Genomic DNA, 16,563 nt, shown 5'->3' with positions numbered 1-16,563 from the left:
GTGGGGATTACAGACTGGGACAAGGAGATGTTGAAAATTACAGTGAATGTGCCTGTACTCTGATCTGCGGAAGCTCTGAGAACGCGCCCTGGAATACCGGCCCCGTCGCCTTGCGTCTGTTGACCTGATTAAAGACCGTACTCACGTAGGCCTCAGAGAGCGAGATCACCATAATCCTCTGGGTAGTTAGGGGTCCTCACGCACGGTACAGTCTTGTTATTGTCAAGGCGTGAATAAAATGCAGTGAATTAATCTGGTAGAGAGGCATCATTGGGCAGATCATGGCTGGGTCTTCCTTTGTAATCTATAATGGACTGCAGCCCCTACCACATGCGGTGGGCGTCTGAGCCTGTGTAATATGATTCCACCTTATTCCTATATTTTTCTTTTGTTGACTCTGAGGTCGTAGTGGGACTTCTTGTACTTGTTCCTGTCCTAACACCTTTCATTACTCACTTTTCCATTCTTAGATCAAGGTGAAACAACCCCATAATATAGAGGTAAAAAAGGCCTTGATGTAGAGAGATTTGGGATGTTTTTATGTTATTTTTTCAAGGGGAACATGTCTTAGTAGCAGACCTGAAGTATTGGCTTGCACCTTCCTCAGTGTGTCTGCTGTTCACTGACGTTTCCAATGGCTGTAGTACAGGTGACAGCCTAACAGATGGTGTCTAGACTGCTGCTTTACTCCGCATCCGTCACTGGCTGTGAATTAAAACCTACACAGCTCTCAGTGTCTAGTTACCTCTGCTGCCTCTCAGCCAGCCTCTCTGTGTGTGTGTGTTTGTGACTTTGATATGTGGTTGTCTCAGCTACCTTAAGATGAACACAGTAGTTGGAATCGGTCTGGATAAGAGTGTCTGCTAGATGACTAAAATGTCAAATGTGTGCGTGTGTATGTGTTCTCTGCCCTCTGCGTGGTGGATGCTGTGCCACAGAGCGATGGTGTAGTGCTCCAGGGATCCAGCGTCTGATCCCCTGAGAAACTGTCCTCTGCCCCTAGTTTCATATCTCCATGCCTCACAGCCTGCCTAAGCCTGTTACACCCAGGGGACCCTTAACACCATACAGACCCAGGGGACCCTTAACACCAAACAGACCCAGGGGACCCTTAACACCATACAGACACACACGCGCACAGGCAGGCCTTTGTTTTTTTTACACATGCAGACACCCTCTCAAATACAAACATACAAACAAGCATGAGCCAGTGGTGAGTGAGCTGTGACACTGCTGATGAGACACATTGATGCAAATTCACTTACACACTCTGTCCTACACATAGGTTCTCTGTCAGCCCCATTACTTGGAGAAAAAAAAACACATTGTACCCTGAGTGGGGGTGTGCTGATCACATAGGGATGATTGTCTAATATTTCTCTTTATTGCTCTTTCCATCTGCAACTCTGAGCTGTTATTGATGTGCTCCTCTTGCAGCTGCTACGACCATTAAAGAAAAATTCCAACCCAAAATTATATTTTGTTATTTGTTTCATTAGTCCATTGTTGATATAGTCCCAAAATGTTTTGCACGTCAGCAATCAATTTTCGAAAATATTTAACTTTCAAAATACATAAATACATCTGGTATGATGCAAAGTGCACCATCAAAAGTTTGGAAACACCTACTCATTCCAGGGGTTTTCTTAATTTTTTACCATTTTCTACATTGTAGAATAATAGTGAGAGAATGCCAAGAGTGTACAAAGCTGTATCCAAGGCAAAGACTGGCTACTATGAAGAATCTCAAATATAAAATATATTGTGAACACTTTTTTGGTTACTACATGACTCCATATGTGTTATTTCATAGTTTCGATGTCTTCACTATTAGTCTACAATGTAGAACATAGTAAAAATAAAGAAAAACCCTTGAATGAGTAGGTGTGTCCAAACTTTTGACCGGTACTGTATGTATTTTGAAAATGTAATATCTTGAAACTTCATTTCTGACATGCAAAAAAATTCAGACTAATGAAACAAATACCAAAATCTTGTTTTGGGTGTAATTTTCCTTGAAGTGAAGACCTGTTAGATAAGGATAGAATGTGGTGACTTTTACTGCCCTCTCTATCACACTATTAACTGACTCACGTAGACCTACAGTACGTGCCTGACTGTGTGTCTCAGAAAGACAAACACAAAGCGAAAAGTAGGGAGGGAGCACAGATAAAGTCTAGATAGACAGCCACTACTCCCTCAGTTCCTCTGCATCTCTCCGGGTTCAGTCACTCCCTCCGCTACTCACATCGACTAAGGTTAAGGTACAGTGTAATAATAACACCTGCTGCTCAGTGGCTTTGACAGCTCTGGGACTATAACGGAGATGGAATATTCCAAAGGGAACACACTGTTTGTTGTAGCTCTTAAACAAGACCTGACATTGTTTGTTTAGGCCTATTGCAATATTGTCTCAATCTGTAGCAACAGCAACAATGTATGAGACGAGAGGAGCAGGAGTTGGTGGAGATGAGTGGGGGAGGGGGGCGAGCTGAATATCCGGCTGCCTGTCGTCTCGTGTGTCCGATGAATGGATGCCATTTTTATCCGCTACTGTCTATCAGGGCAGGGATGAAGTGCATCTACGTCAATGGAACAATAATAAGCCTATGAATCTTTCAAACAGCCTATTTATGGGACCTTGTGTAGGTTGGAGTGGCAGAGGGGTAGGACAGGACTGCAGGTCTGTTCAGGTCTGGTCTGGCCGTATCAATATCACCTTCAGTGAAGCACGGGAGTCTAACCAACTTTCTCTCTCTCTACTGGGTCGGTCCACTTCAAAAAGCACCAGAAAGAGGAATTCGACACTCACCATCTCAGATTGTTCTGAAATCATTTATTTTGTTAGAAACAGGTAAGAGTAGCATTCCTGCAACATTATTTTGTTGAAATATAATTTGATTGAGAAATGAAGCTCATTGATTGCATTCAAATTGGCCATTTTAATGTATAGGATTCATATCATATTCAATAAATATAGTACCTAACATCTGATATGGACCAAACTTTTTTCTAACAATGACTTAGACATGAGGAATCCCACCAACAATGAGTATATAGTATCAGTTCTCTATGTTTGACAAGTACTATGGAGCTGCAGCTTGGTGTATTGTTTCTTCATCCTATGTAATGTATTCTCAGTGAATTTGGTGATGTCCCCCCCCCCCTGAGTATTCTGTCATGGAAGTTGTTAGGTTTAAGTCCCATCGTATATCCTGATATTACCAGGTTCTGACCACTAAATGGTGTTGTTCCTGCTATTAGGTGATAAAGGGACAGTTCACCCAAATTACAAAATTACATTGGTTTCCTTCCTGTAAGCAGTCTATTGACAAGGTATGACAATAATAATGCTTGTCAGACATAGAGAGCTGATACTGTATAAGCCTGCTCAGGTCTTCCCCTCCCGGAGGACCTGAGCCCTAGGATCATGCCTCTGGACCACCTGGCCTGATGACTCCTTGCTGTCCCCAGTCCACCTGGTCATACTGCTGCTCCCGTTACAACTGTCCTGCCTGCGGCAATGGAACCCTGACCTGTTCACCGGACGTGCTACCTTGTCCCAGACCTGCAGTTTTCTACTCTCTCTCTCTACCGTACCTGCTGTCTCGAACTCTGAATGCTATGAAAAGCCAACTGACATTTACTCCTGAGGTGCTGACCTATTGCACCCTTTACAACCACTATGGTTATTATTATCTGACCCTGCTGGTCATCTAAGAGCGTTTGAACATCTTGGCCATGTTCTGTTATAATCTCCACCCGGCACAGCCAGAAGAGGACTGGCCACCCCTCAGAGCCTGGTCCCTCTCTAGGTTTCTTCCTAGGTTCCTGCCTTTCCCGTTAGATTTTCCCAGCCACCGTGATTCTACATCTGCATTGCTTTCTGGAGTTTTAGGCTGGGTTTCTGTGTAGAACTTTGACATCTGCTGATGTGAAATAGGGCTTTATTAATACATTTGATTGATTGATTGATGGGTGGGATTGGCGTGGATGTGGGAGGCTCTGTGGGTGGCTTTTAACAATTTCTTTGGATTCCTCATATCCTACTCATTGTTAGAAGACATTTTGTTTGAAATTGGATGTTACCTACTGTATTTATTGAATATTATATTCATTCTGTAAATTAAAACGGGCAATTTGGGTGCAATCAATTCGCTCAATTAATCAGAGATCAAATTATATTTCAACAAAATAATGTTGCAGGAATGCTACTCCTATCTGTTTTTAACTACAGAAACGATTTCAGAACAATCTGAGACTGTGGGTGTCATGGCTTGCCGAAATGAAATGCAACAACCCTGTTCCAATGTCATAAGATCATTCCTCATGAGAGGTGAATATTGACAGCCTTGATTTGACATGCCAAAAATGGTGTGTTGTGTACCAACGTCTAAAAACAGCGCCACTGTCGCCCCAGCATCTTTGTTATTGTTTTGTGTAGGAAAAGGAGGTGAGATGTGTCGAGCAGTGTGTTAAAACGGAGGTGAGATGTGTCGAGCAGTGTGTTAAAACGGAGGTGAGATGTGTCGAGCAGTGTGTTAAAACGGAGGTGAGATGTGTCGAGCAGTGTGTTAAAACGGAGGTGAGATGTGTCGAGCAGTGTGTTAAAACGGAGGTGAGATGTGTCTAGCAGTGTGTTAAAACAGAGGTGAGATGTGTCTAGCAGTGTGTTAAAACAGAGGTGAGATGTGTCTAGCAGTGTGTTAAAACAGAGGTGAGATGTGTCGAGCAGTGTGTTAAAACGGAGGTGAGATGTGTCGAGCAGTGTGTTAAAACGGAGGTGAGAGTTGGTTGGTGTTCTGACTCTGATAGGGGAGCCTAATGGAGACACTGTCCTGTCCTGTGTGTGACCCAATCACATGAATCATCGCTTTCATCGCATTCTCTGTTAAATAATAGACAAGACAAGTCTCTGGGAAACTTCTTGCTTTTCAGACCCATTTGTCTGTTGAACCAGGTCAAAGTGGTCTGTCCTCTGTCTGTACATCACCACTTCCTTCAACACTTCCTTTTGGCATAGTGCTAACATGCTCTTTTACTGTTCTGCTGCTGTGGCTCTAGACTAGAGTTTCAGGACGAGCCGAGACACAGAACTCTGTCGTCTGCCCTGTTCAGATGCCACTGTTTCTGTTTTCAAAGAGGAGGCAATCTTGGCCTCAGCAGACTCTCCAGGGAGAGAGAAAAAGAGAGGGAGGGAAGGAAGGAAGAGGGCTGGCAGGAGGGGGTGGGTCTTTTAATGAGTGCCCCTCGGCAGATGAGAGCAAACCATAAGCTTGTTTAAGCATGTAGGACTTTCACCATTTTGAAGTAGTCAACTGGGTGGGGCTTCCTATGGATTAAGGAAGGATCACATAATTCCATCCAGGTCATCAGGAGGAATCAGCCAATGAAATATACTCGTGACCAGACATAAATAGGCAACCTTGTCTTTATACCTGTTCAAACAACACACTCCAGGTGGCAGTGTGCACCCTTTCAGTTTGTTAACCAACTCATAGAAGTAGTAGAAGAAGAAAATTGACTACTTCAAAATGGAGATGGCTTCAATGGTGCAGCCCGTGGACTCACAGACGCCATAATGGGACGAATACAAAGAGTCCTCTATCATTCTCTATGGAGCAAACTCATTCACTTATCAGAAAGTTTGCCACTAGGACTGGGTCCTGGTTTATCATGGACCACTCTGATAAGTGGCTTTCTCCTCCAGCAGGGTTGGAGGCATAGCTACGGTACACTTGTCAAGTTCATGAAGAGACCGTGTGTTCCTTTAAATGATGACTGTCTGTGGAGTGTGGATCATGGGGCTGTGTTTGTGTACCTTCACAATGTACAGTACATTGGCTGCAGGCGCTAGTGGTTATGCTTGACTCCTCCCTGCCTGAGAAAAAGAGGAGGCTAGAAGTGTTATCCTCGTTCTCTCGCTCTCTCTCTGTTATGACATAAATAGCTGCTTGGTTCTTTATTTCTCTGCCTCCGTACCATGTGTTCACTCTGAAGGAGTTTGGCAGGAGCTGCTCATTACTGGTCAGTGTTGTTCCGTTTGTAACTGAATTCTTCACTTAATCTCTCTCCCCCTCTTTGTCTCTCGCTCTTTCTCTCTCCCCCCCACCCCCTCCACTCCCCCCCCCCCTCTCTCTCTCTCCCCCTCCACTCTCTCTCTCTCTCCCTCTCTTTCTCTCTCAGGACCCTCTCCATGGATATAGACACAGACTATGAAAGGCCCAATGTGGAAACTATTAAATGTGTGGTGGTAGGGGACAATGCAGTGGGCAAAACCAGGCTCATCTGTGCCCGCGCCTGCAATGCTACCCTCACACAGTACCAGCTGCTCGCCACCCACGTGCCAACCGTCTGGGCCATCGACCAGTACCGCGTGTGCCAGGAGGTGGGCATGGACGCACGCTACACACACACACACACACACACCGACACATATACACACACCTACACACACACACTTCTTCCATTGATGTGTGTTTGTGCCTCTAGGTGTTGGAGAGATCTAGGGATGTGGTGGATGAGGTCAGTGTCTCCCTAAGACTATGGGACACCTTCGGTGACCATCACAAAGACAGACGCTTCGCTTATGGCAGGTGAGGAGATATATATATATATATATATATATATATATATATATATATATATATATATATATATATATATACACACACACACACACACACACACACACACACACACACACACACACACACACACTGGGAGGCTGTGAGTACTTTGGGCTCAGGGTACTTGTTGTACAGCCAGATTCCCCCCCCTAGCTGGTCTCAGGTCATTGGCAAAGGATTGGCACCATTTATTTACCAGCATTCAGCTCACCTGGCTTTTAGGCTGAAGGACACACGTGTACACACAAACACATACACACACTGTCACGTACAGTCATGGTGGCTGATATGGCTACCATTATTAATGTGTTCTGATAGCTAGATACAATATACCTCCCCTCTAGCAGGCAGACATGATGGAATCATCTCTCTATCCCTCTCACCCAGGCCATTCAGACAGTAAGCTTCTGGCATAACACTGATCCTTACTCAGCCAGCTGGCAGGGCTTAATCCACACACACACACACACACACACACACGTACACGCACACAGTCACTGAGCAGGTTAGGTGGGGGCTGGGTTTGTATAACAAGTCACCCTGTCACTTTGTGGATCTGTTTTTTAGTGACAGTGTGTGTGTGCACATTTTAAATAGTGTGTGTGTGTGTGTGTGTGTGTGTGGATTAAGCCCTGCTAGCATTTTAAATGGTCAACGACTCGGTGTGTGTGCTCAGTCAGCCTGCAGTCAGCTGATGAGAGGCACTGCCAGATCAGCTGTTCTGTGTCTGCCCGTCTGTCTGTCGGTCTGTCTGAGTGCTGTTCTGCTCAACCTCTGGCCCTAAACCCACTAGACAGGCCACCATGCATGCACCCTTATCCAACAATCAGCTGCTTATAGGCACACTCACACTGTCCTCTGTGTCCAACACTATCTGATAGAGTTTATTTGATCATTTATTGTGTCATTTACTTGTAGATGGCTCTAAAGAAGTTGAAATATTATTGACCTTTGACCTTGTTGTTCCATAGACTGAATAGGTGAGTTTTTTTTTTTTTTACCCCTTATGTCAGTGCATAAGGGGGTGGCGTAGCACCCTGCATGCTCTTTAATAACAGAGGAGAGTGTGTGTTGAGGGGGATCTCTGCTGGGTTGTGTGTACACTGAGCAGTCAGCCAGTCAGTCAGGAGTTTGATCTCAGCCTCGCTCTATGTCCTGTAAAAACACCAAACACTCTGGTTACATGAGGATAGCTAGCAGCCCTGCTGACCTTTGTAGTTTGGCTTGACAACGAGGGCAAAGGCATGTACACAATAACTGTGTTCTTTTGCCCATCTTAATCTTTTATTTATATTGGTCATTCTGAGATATGGCTTTTTCTTTGCAACTCTGCCTAGAAGGCCAGCATCCCGGAGTCGCCTCTTCAAATCAAATTGATTTATATAGCCCTTCTTACATCAGCTGATATCTCAAAGTGCTGTACAGAAATCCAACCTAAAACCCCAAACCTCAAGCAATGCAGGTGTAGAAGCAATCTTCACTGTTGACATTGAGACTGGTGTTTTGCGGGTACTATTTAATGAAGCTGCCAGTTGAGGACTTGTAAGGCGTCTGTTTCTCAAACTAGACACTCTAATTTACTTGTCCTCTTGCTCAGTTGTGCACCGGGGCCTCCCACTCCTCTTTCTATTCTGGTTAGGGCCAGTTTGCGCTGTTCTGTGAAGGGAGTAGTACACAGCGTTGTACCAGATCTTCAGTTTCTTGGCAATTTCTCACATGGAATAGCCTTCATTTCTCAGAACAAGAATAGACTGACGAGTTTCAGAAGAAAGTTATTTGTTTCTGGCCATTTTGAGCCTGTAATCGAACTCACAAACGCTGATGCTCCAGATACTCAACTAGTCTTAAGAAGGACAGTTTTATTGCTTCTTTAATCAGACAACAGTTTTCAGCTGTGCTAACATAATTGCAAAAGGGTTTTCTAATGTGATCAATTAGCCTTTTAAAATTTATAAACTTGGACTAGCTAACAATGTGCCATTGGAACACAGGAGTATTTTAAAGGACAAAAAATGTGCTTTTCTTTCAAAAACAAGGACATTTCTAAGTGACCCGAAACTTTTGAACGGAGGTGTACACTGCCTAGTAGCAGACTCTTGTCATATGAACCTCAGACAGGAATGGACCTCTACCATCCTACATTACCCTCTCTGTCTCCCGCTGTCTTTTCTGTGTGTGGTGCAGGTCTGACGTGGTAGTGCTGTGTTTCTCCCTGGCCAACCCCAACTCCCTGCGTCACGTCCGCACCATGTGGTACCCTGAGATCAAGCACTTCTGCCCCCGCACCCCTATCATCCTGGTGGGCTGCCAGCTGGACCTGCGCTACGCCGACCTGGAGGCTGTGAACCGCGCCCGCAGACCCCTGGCCAAGTGAGACCGCTATCATCCATGCTGCTGACACGGGCGAAATTCACTGCAGAACACCCATCACATCACACATCACATCACACATCACATCACACCCATCACACATCACACCCATCACACCCATCACACATCACACCCATCACACATCACACCCATCACACCCATCACACATCACATCACACCCATCACACATCACACCCATCACACATCACATCACACCCATCACACATCACACACATCACATCACACATCACATCACACCCATCACACATCACATTGGCTGCATGTGCAGCATTTGACTGAAACGCAAACATACCTGTTTCACCTTTTCTCTGTCCATAGCTTCTGTCAGCACAATCCTTTCAATAGAGACCTACCACTCTGCTAACATACCTGTTTCACCTTTTCTCTGTCCATAGCTTCTGTCAGCACAATCCTTTCAATAGAGACCTACCACTCTGCTAACATACCTGTTTCACCTTTTCTCTGTCCATAGCTTCTGTCAGCACAATCCTTTCAATAGAGACCTACCACTCTGCTAACATACCTGTTTCACCTTTTCTCTGTCCATAGCTTCTGTCAGCACAATCCTTTCAATAGAGACCTACCACTCTGCTAACATACCTGTTTCACCTTTTCTCTGTCCATAGCTTCTGTCAGCACAATCCTTTCAATAGAGACCTACCACTCTGCTAACATACCTGTTTCACCTTTTCTCTGTCCATAGCTTCTGTCAGCACAATCCTTTCAATAGAGACCTACCACTCTGCTAACATACCTGTTTCACCTTTTCTCTGTCCATAGCTTCTGTCAGCACAATCCTTTCAATAGAGACCTACCACTCTGCTAACATACCTGTTTCACCTTTTCTCTGTCCATAGCTTCTGTCAGCACAATCCTTTCAATAGAGACCTACCACTCTGCTAACATACCTGTTTCACCTTTTCTCTGTCCATAGCTTCTGTCAGCACAATCCTTTCAATAGAGACCTACCACTCTGCTAACATACCTGTTTCACCTTTTCTCTGTCCATAGCTTCTGTCAGCACAATCCTTTCAATAGAGACCTACCACTCTGCTAACATACCTGTTTCACCTTTTCTCTGTCCATAGCTTCTGTCAGCACAATCCTTTCAATAGAGACCTACCACTCTGCTAACATACCTGTTTCACCTTTTCTCTGTCCATAGCTTCTGTCAGCACAATCCTTTCAATAGAGACCTACCACTCTGCTAACATACCTGTTTCACCTTTTCTCTGTCCATAGCTTCTGTCAGCACAATCCTTTCAATAGAGACCTACCACTCTGCTAACATACCTGTTTCACCTTTTCTCTGTCCATAGCTTCTGTCAGCACAATCCTTTCAATAGAGAGCTACCACTCTGCTAACATACCTGTTTCACCTTTTCTCTGTCCATAGCTTCTGTCAGCACAATCCTTTCAATAGAGACCTACCACTCTGCTAACATACCTGTTTCACCTTTTCTCTGTCCATAGCTTCTGTCAGCACAATCCTTTCAGTAGAGACCTACCACTCTGCTAACATACCTGTTTCACCTTTTCTCTGTCCATAGCTTCTGTCAGCACAATCCTTTCAATAGAGACCTACCACTCTGCTAACATACCTGTTTCACCTTTTCTCTGTCCATAGCTTCTGTCAGCACAATCCTTTCAATAGAGACCTACCACTCTGCTAACATACCTGTTTCACCTTTTCTCTGTCCATAGCTTCTGTCAGCACAATCCTTTCAATAGAGACCTACCACTCTGCTAACATACCTGTTTCACCTTTTCTCTGTCCATAGCTTCTGTCAGCACAATCCTTTCAATAGAGACCTACCACTCTGCTAACATACCTGTTTCACCTTTTCTCTGTCCATAGCTTCTGTCAGCACAATCCTTTCAATAGAGACCTACCACTCTGCTAATGCCCTAACCCTCTCCTCTCCCCTTGTCCTCAGACCCATCAAGCCCACAGACATCCTGCCTCCAGAGAGAGGGCACGAGGTGGCCAAGGAGCTGGGCATTCCATACTACGAGACCAGCATCGTGGCCCAGTTTGGGGTCAAGGATGTGTTCGACAACGCCATCCGTTCCGCTCTCATCTCCCGCCGTCACCTCCAGTTCTGGAAGTCCCACCTGAAGAGAGTCCAGCGGCCCCTCCTCCAGGCCCCCTTCCTGCCCCCCCGGCCCCCGCGCCCTGTGGTGGGCATCCCCGACCCCCCTCCCATCGACGGAGAAGCCCCCGACTCCCTCCTATGCCAGCCGCTATGCGCCGATGTCCTCTTCCTACTCCAAGGCGGCGCCACGCGTGTCTTCGCACACAAAGTCTACCTGGCCACCTCCTGCTCCAAGTTCTACGACCTCTTCACCCTGGATCTGCTGGCCATCGAGGCGGATTGGGAGGGAGATGAGCGCGCCGAGAGCGGTGAGGAGGATGAACAGAGTAGGAGAGGTGCCAAAGAGCAGGCAGGGCGTACTAAGAGCTTGGACATCGATAATGATGGGGAGGGTGGAGCCAGGGGAATCAAACGGCCACCCATGCTCCAGCAGGGCTCCCTGAGGACTTCCAAAAGTGATAACGCCCTCCCCGCCAGGAGCCAGTGCTCCGTGGGGCCCCTGGGGGCCGGCCGTGGCCTTTCAGGCTGGGGGAGGGGCTTCCTGAGTGTGTACCTGGAGCACGTAGCTGACCCCGAGACGGGGCGACCCCGCCTCATGACCGTGGTCTCCATGGACGGTCTCATACAGGAAGAACCCTTCCAGGTAAGATCAGATCGCAGCAACAACATCAAGTCTTGCAAGTAGCTTTGGGTAATAGCATCTGCTTAAATCCCCGTATTAATACAAAACCAGCTCACCGTGAGGTTTTCATTCCCTATACTGTACACACACCTATTCCTATCCTATACTGCTCCAGGACTGTAGCATCTTCTTAGAGCACTTTGAAGAGTGCCCTCTACTGGTCGGCATAACCATAACACATTTTAGGGAAGCAAAGATGCAGAATTCTAATGAAAGGTTATTAGACTGAAGTGAATCCATACACCTCAAGTGGTGTTTATTCACTTGATTTATACCACAGCTAATACTCGATTCCGATAGGTCGAGAGGGTGATTATATTTCAACTGTGTGGTGGTTTCAGGCGGTGCTGCAGTACCTGTACACAGGCAGTTTGGATGAGGGCCGTGGGGATCTGATGCAGGTGGCCACCATTGCTGAGCTGCTGGAGGTGTTTGACCTGAGGATGATGGTGGCCAATGTGCTGAATCGTGAGAGCTTCATGAATCAGGAGATCACCAAGGCCTTCCACGTCCGCCGAGCCAACCGCATCAAAGAGTGCCTTAGCAAGGGCACCTTCGCTGGTAAACACACTGCCTCCAATTGCTGCGTCATCAGAGATTCTCTAGTGTGTGTGTGTGTGTGTGTGTGTGGATTCACACGTCTGGATCTATGGTCATTATATTGTTTTTCCTATATGCAATATCTGTGTTTGTGTATCCTGGTGTCCTCCATCAAATGAGTCCATTTGGTGTCATTGCTCTAAACATGTGTTGCTGAGCATTTATCCGTTTGTCCTTATGTGTGCCATGCCCATTCCTATGCGTTTCTGTGTATCACTTTTGTCTGGGTTCTTCGGTCTGTGTGCATGTTGGCTATAGCGTTTCTCACAAGGTGAGAGTCGTATTCTATCTATATGTTAGAGGTCGACCGATTATGATTTTTCAACGCAGATACTGATACCGATTAGTGGAGGACCAAAAAAAGCAGATAGCTATTAATCGGACGATATTTTTATTTATTTATTTGTAATAATGACAATTACAACAATACTGAATGAGCACTTATTTTAACTTAATATAATACATCAATAAAACAAATAAAAAATAATTTAGCCTCAAATAAATAATGAAACATGTTCAATAGGGTTTAAATAATGTAAAAACAAAGTGTTGGAGAAGAAAGTAAAAGTGCCGTATAAGAAAGATAATGTTTAAGTTCCTTGTTCAGAACATGAGAACATATGCAAGCTGTTAGTTCCTTTTAACATGAGTCTTCAATATTCCCAGGTAAGAAGGTTTAGGTTGTAGTTATTATAGGATTATTTCTCTCTATACCATTTGTAGTTTATTAACCTTTGACTATTGGATGTTCTTATAGGCACTTTAGAATTTCCAGTGTAACAGTAAAGCTTCCGTCCCTCTCCTCTCCCCTACCTGGGCTCGAACTAGGAACACATCGACAACAGCCACCGAAGCAGCATTACCCATCGTTCCACAAAATCCGGGGCCCTTGCAGAGCAAGGGGAACAACTATTCCAAGTCTCGGAGCGAGTGATGTTTGAAACGCTATTAGCGCGCACCCCGCTAACTAGCTAGCCATTTGACATCGGTTACACCAGCCTAATCTCGGGAGTTGATAGGCTTGAAGTCATAAACAGCTGCTGGCAAACGCACAAAAGTGCTGTTTGAATGAATGGTTACGAGCCCGCTGGTGCCTACCATCGCTCAGTCAGACTGCTCTATCAAATCATAGACTTAGTTATAACATGATAACACACAGAAATACGAGCCTTAGGTCATTAATATGGCCGAATCCGGAAACTATCATCTCGAAAACAAGACGTTTATTCTTTCAGTGAAATACGGAACCGTTCCGTATTTTATCTAACGGGTGGCATCCATAAGTCCAAATATTCCTGTTACATTGCACATCCTTCAATGTTATGTCATAATTACGTAACATTCTGGCAAATTAGGTTGCCAAACTGTTGCATATACCCTGACTCTGCGTGCGATGAACGCAAGAGAAGTGACACAATTTCACCTGGTTAATATTGCCTGCTAACCTGGATTTCTTTTAGCTAAATATGCAGGTTTAAAAATATATACTTCTGTGTAGTGATTTTAAGAAAGGCATTGATGTTTATGGTTAGGTACACATTGGAGCAATGACAGTCCTTCTTCACGAATACGCACAGCATCGATTATATGTAACGCTGGACACGCTAGATAAACTAGTAATATCATCAACCATGTGTAGTTAACTAGTGATTATGATTTCTAGCTAGCATTAAACTTACCTTGGCTTACTGCATTCGCGTAACAGGCAGGCTCCTCGTGGAGTGCAATGAGAGGCAGGTGGTTAGAGCGTTGGACTAGTTAACTGTAAGGTTGCAAGATTGAATCCCCCGAGCTGACAAGGTAAAAATCTGTCGTTCTGCCCCTGAACGAGGCAGTTAACCCACTGTTCCTAAGCCATCATTGAAAATAACAATGTGTTCTTAACTGACTTTCCTAGTTAAATATAGATTCAACAAAGGTGTAAAAACAAAATACCAATTTCCGATTGTTATGAAAACTTGAAATCGGCCCTAATTAATCGGTCGACCTCTACTACATGTAGCCTCTTTGACCTTCAGGTGGCTACCACAATCTTTATATTGTTGTCACGATGTCTGTTTCTGTGGGAATTTATTTTTTTATTATAAACTGCTTGGTTCGAGCCCTGAATGCTGATTGGCTGACAGCTGTGGTATTTACCACAGGTATGTCAAAACATTTATTTATACTGCTCTAATTACGTAGGTAACCAGTTTATAATACCAATAAGGCACCTCTGGGTTTGTGGTATATGGCCAATATACCAAGACTAAGGACTGTATCCAAGCACCCCGCGTTGCGTCGTGCGTAAGAACAGCCCTTAGCCATGGTGTATTGGCCATATGCCACAACTCCTCATGCCTTATTGCTTAAATATACCTCCTGAATAGATCTGATTTAGGCTACTTGTTCTAGTGGGTTCTATGCCCCATAAAGATTAGTGAGGCCTATAGGTCTGCCCTTTCTTCTTAGATAGTTTATTTCTTTAGAATGACAAAGTTGGGGAAGCTAGTCTGAAAGCTACCAATTACTTCACACTGGAAGAACTTAAGCTACACTAAAGCTATCTTTTAAGAAAAATGTACTTAACTGAAGTTAATTTGAAAAAGTAGTTCACTACGTCCAAACTAATTCCTGAAAAATTATCATATGTAATAAAATAAAAAATTTAAAGGAAACCTAGTCAGTTGTCCAACTGAATGTATTCAACTGAAATGTGTCTTCCACATTTAACCCAGCCCCTCTGAATCAGAGAGGTGCTGAGGGCTGCCTTAATCGCTCTGTAGTCAGATGTTAATTAACAGAATGTCATTTCTCATATTAAACACAAAAACAATGTTTCAAGTGAGAATTAGGCAGTCTGATGAAGGAAAAGGAAATTCTTACCTACTTTACCCATATTGTTTTTTTGCAAAAAGACTAGTATGTAGTTCCAGTAGTTAGCTACAAAACTACAAAAAAAAGTAATTAAACTACTGAAAACACTAACAAGATTTGAATTTAGTTCAACTACTACCAAGCTACAGCCAAATGGAGTTAAATGTAGTTCACTACTCCCCAACACTGATTCCTTGGGTATCCAAACAGAATAGAGCCACAGTCCAAGCCCTTACAGACAGTGTAGTTAGGTAGGATGCAAGCTATCCGAACAGCTTCAAAAGTCTATATAGGTTTCAATCTTAGTATCTCAACTCTGTTTTGTACTATGTCCTTCCATCTCCCTCCCTTGCACCCTGTGTCAAATAGAGCTCTTTCTACCTTTCCATTTATCTCGGTCTGTCTACCTGTCTCTGTTTCTGTGTGCGTCTGTCTGCGTATATCCCTGTGTGTCCCCGTCCGTCTGTCTTCCCCTCTGTAGCCTCGACTCTGTGGTTCACTCCGAGATGAGTGCTCTTTTCCCTCTCCGGTTTTAGATGTGGTGTTCTGCCTGGACGATGGCTACCTGCCGGCCCACAAGCCTCTGCTCATCTCCAGCTGTGACTGGATGGCCGCTATGTTCCGCGGATCCTTCATGGAGAGCTACATCAAGGAGGTGAGTGTGAGAGTGTGAAAGAGATTCGGTAAGGATGGGTTGTATTTAAGTGTGTTTGTAGAGGTGGGGTGGGGGGTGCATGAGGCTGGCCAGCACTGTGATCTGTAAAGCTGTGTTTCACCCGTGGTTGTGTTGAAAGCACACTATACTATAAGCCTCCCCTGGGGGCTCACAGCCAACTGCCATGCTAACCAACAATATGTACAGTACTGGCGTTGCACACAGCCAGAAACATGGTCCAAAGCGAGCAGGTCAGACGGTTCCGCGTCTGAGCAGATGCGGCAGGAAGTCGGCTCACCTCAGCACTTTCTGGGTTGAGGGCCCTTGTCATTTCCTCTTTACACATACTTGTTGGAGAAGAGGCAGCGTGAGAATATTAAAATATCACATCACAGCTAACCAGACATACTGCCCACATTCCTGTCTGTTATCAACACACTCGTCACAGCCTCATCGGATGGCTGGAGAAGAGGCTGAGGAGGGAGGCTGAGACTGCAAGAGGTGGTAGACTAGAGGACAATATGTATCTTAAAGGGACCGCTTTTAGAGATCTTTTTCCTTTGACATTTGACCCCAAGACAACGGTGTAAGATGACATGCATTCATGTTAGAGAGCCGCTCATGAGAAACTATGCAGGCATTGAGCCTGCAGCG

General features: G+C 44.9%; 1 protein-coding gene across 3 annotated transcripts in view; it reads left to right on the top strand.

The window, feature by feature from the left end:
- Window positions 1-16,563, top strand: part of rhobtb4 (Rho related BTB domain containing 4) — a 69,702-nt gene that overhangs the window by 38,161 nt on the left and 14,978 nt on the right. For 2 of the 3 annotated variants that reach the window (XM_036979425.2, XM_036979424.2), the window contains 6 exons: window positions 6,187-6,388; window positions 6,493-6,596; window positions 8,814-8,999; window positions 10,958-11,759; window positions 12,140-12,359; window positions 15,791-15,909. In XM_036979425.2, coding sequence (XP_036835320.2) covers window positions 6,197-6,388; window positions 6,493-6,596; window positions 8,814-8,999; window positions 10,958-11,759; window positions 12,140-12,359; window positions 15,791-15,909 — 1,623 coding nt within the window. In that variant the 5' untranslated portion in view covers window positions 6,187-6,196. Of the gene's footprint in view, window positions 1-2,190; window positions 2,265-6,186; window positions 6,389-6,492; window positions 6,597-8,813; window positions 9,000-10,957; window positions 11,760-12,139; window positions 12,360-15,790; window positions 15,910-16,563 lie in introns of those variants that run through there. The other variant, XM_036979427.2, reaches the window with a different exon arrangement.

This window comes from Oncorhynchus mykiss, chromosome 6, assembly GCF_057628025.1.
Source record: "Oncorhynchus mykiss isolate SJ-2025 chromosome 6, ASM5762802v1, whole genome shotgun sequence".
Classification (NCBI taxonomy): domain Eukaryota; kingdom Metazoa; phylum Chordata; class Actinopteri; order Salmoniformes; family Salmonidae; genus Oncorhynchus; species Oncorhynchus mykiss.
The sequence above is the reverse complement of the archived record's forward strand: the minus strand, read 5'-3'. Positions and strand labels throughout refer to the sequence as shown.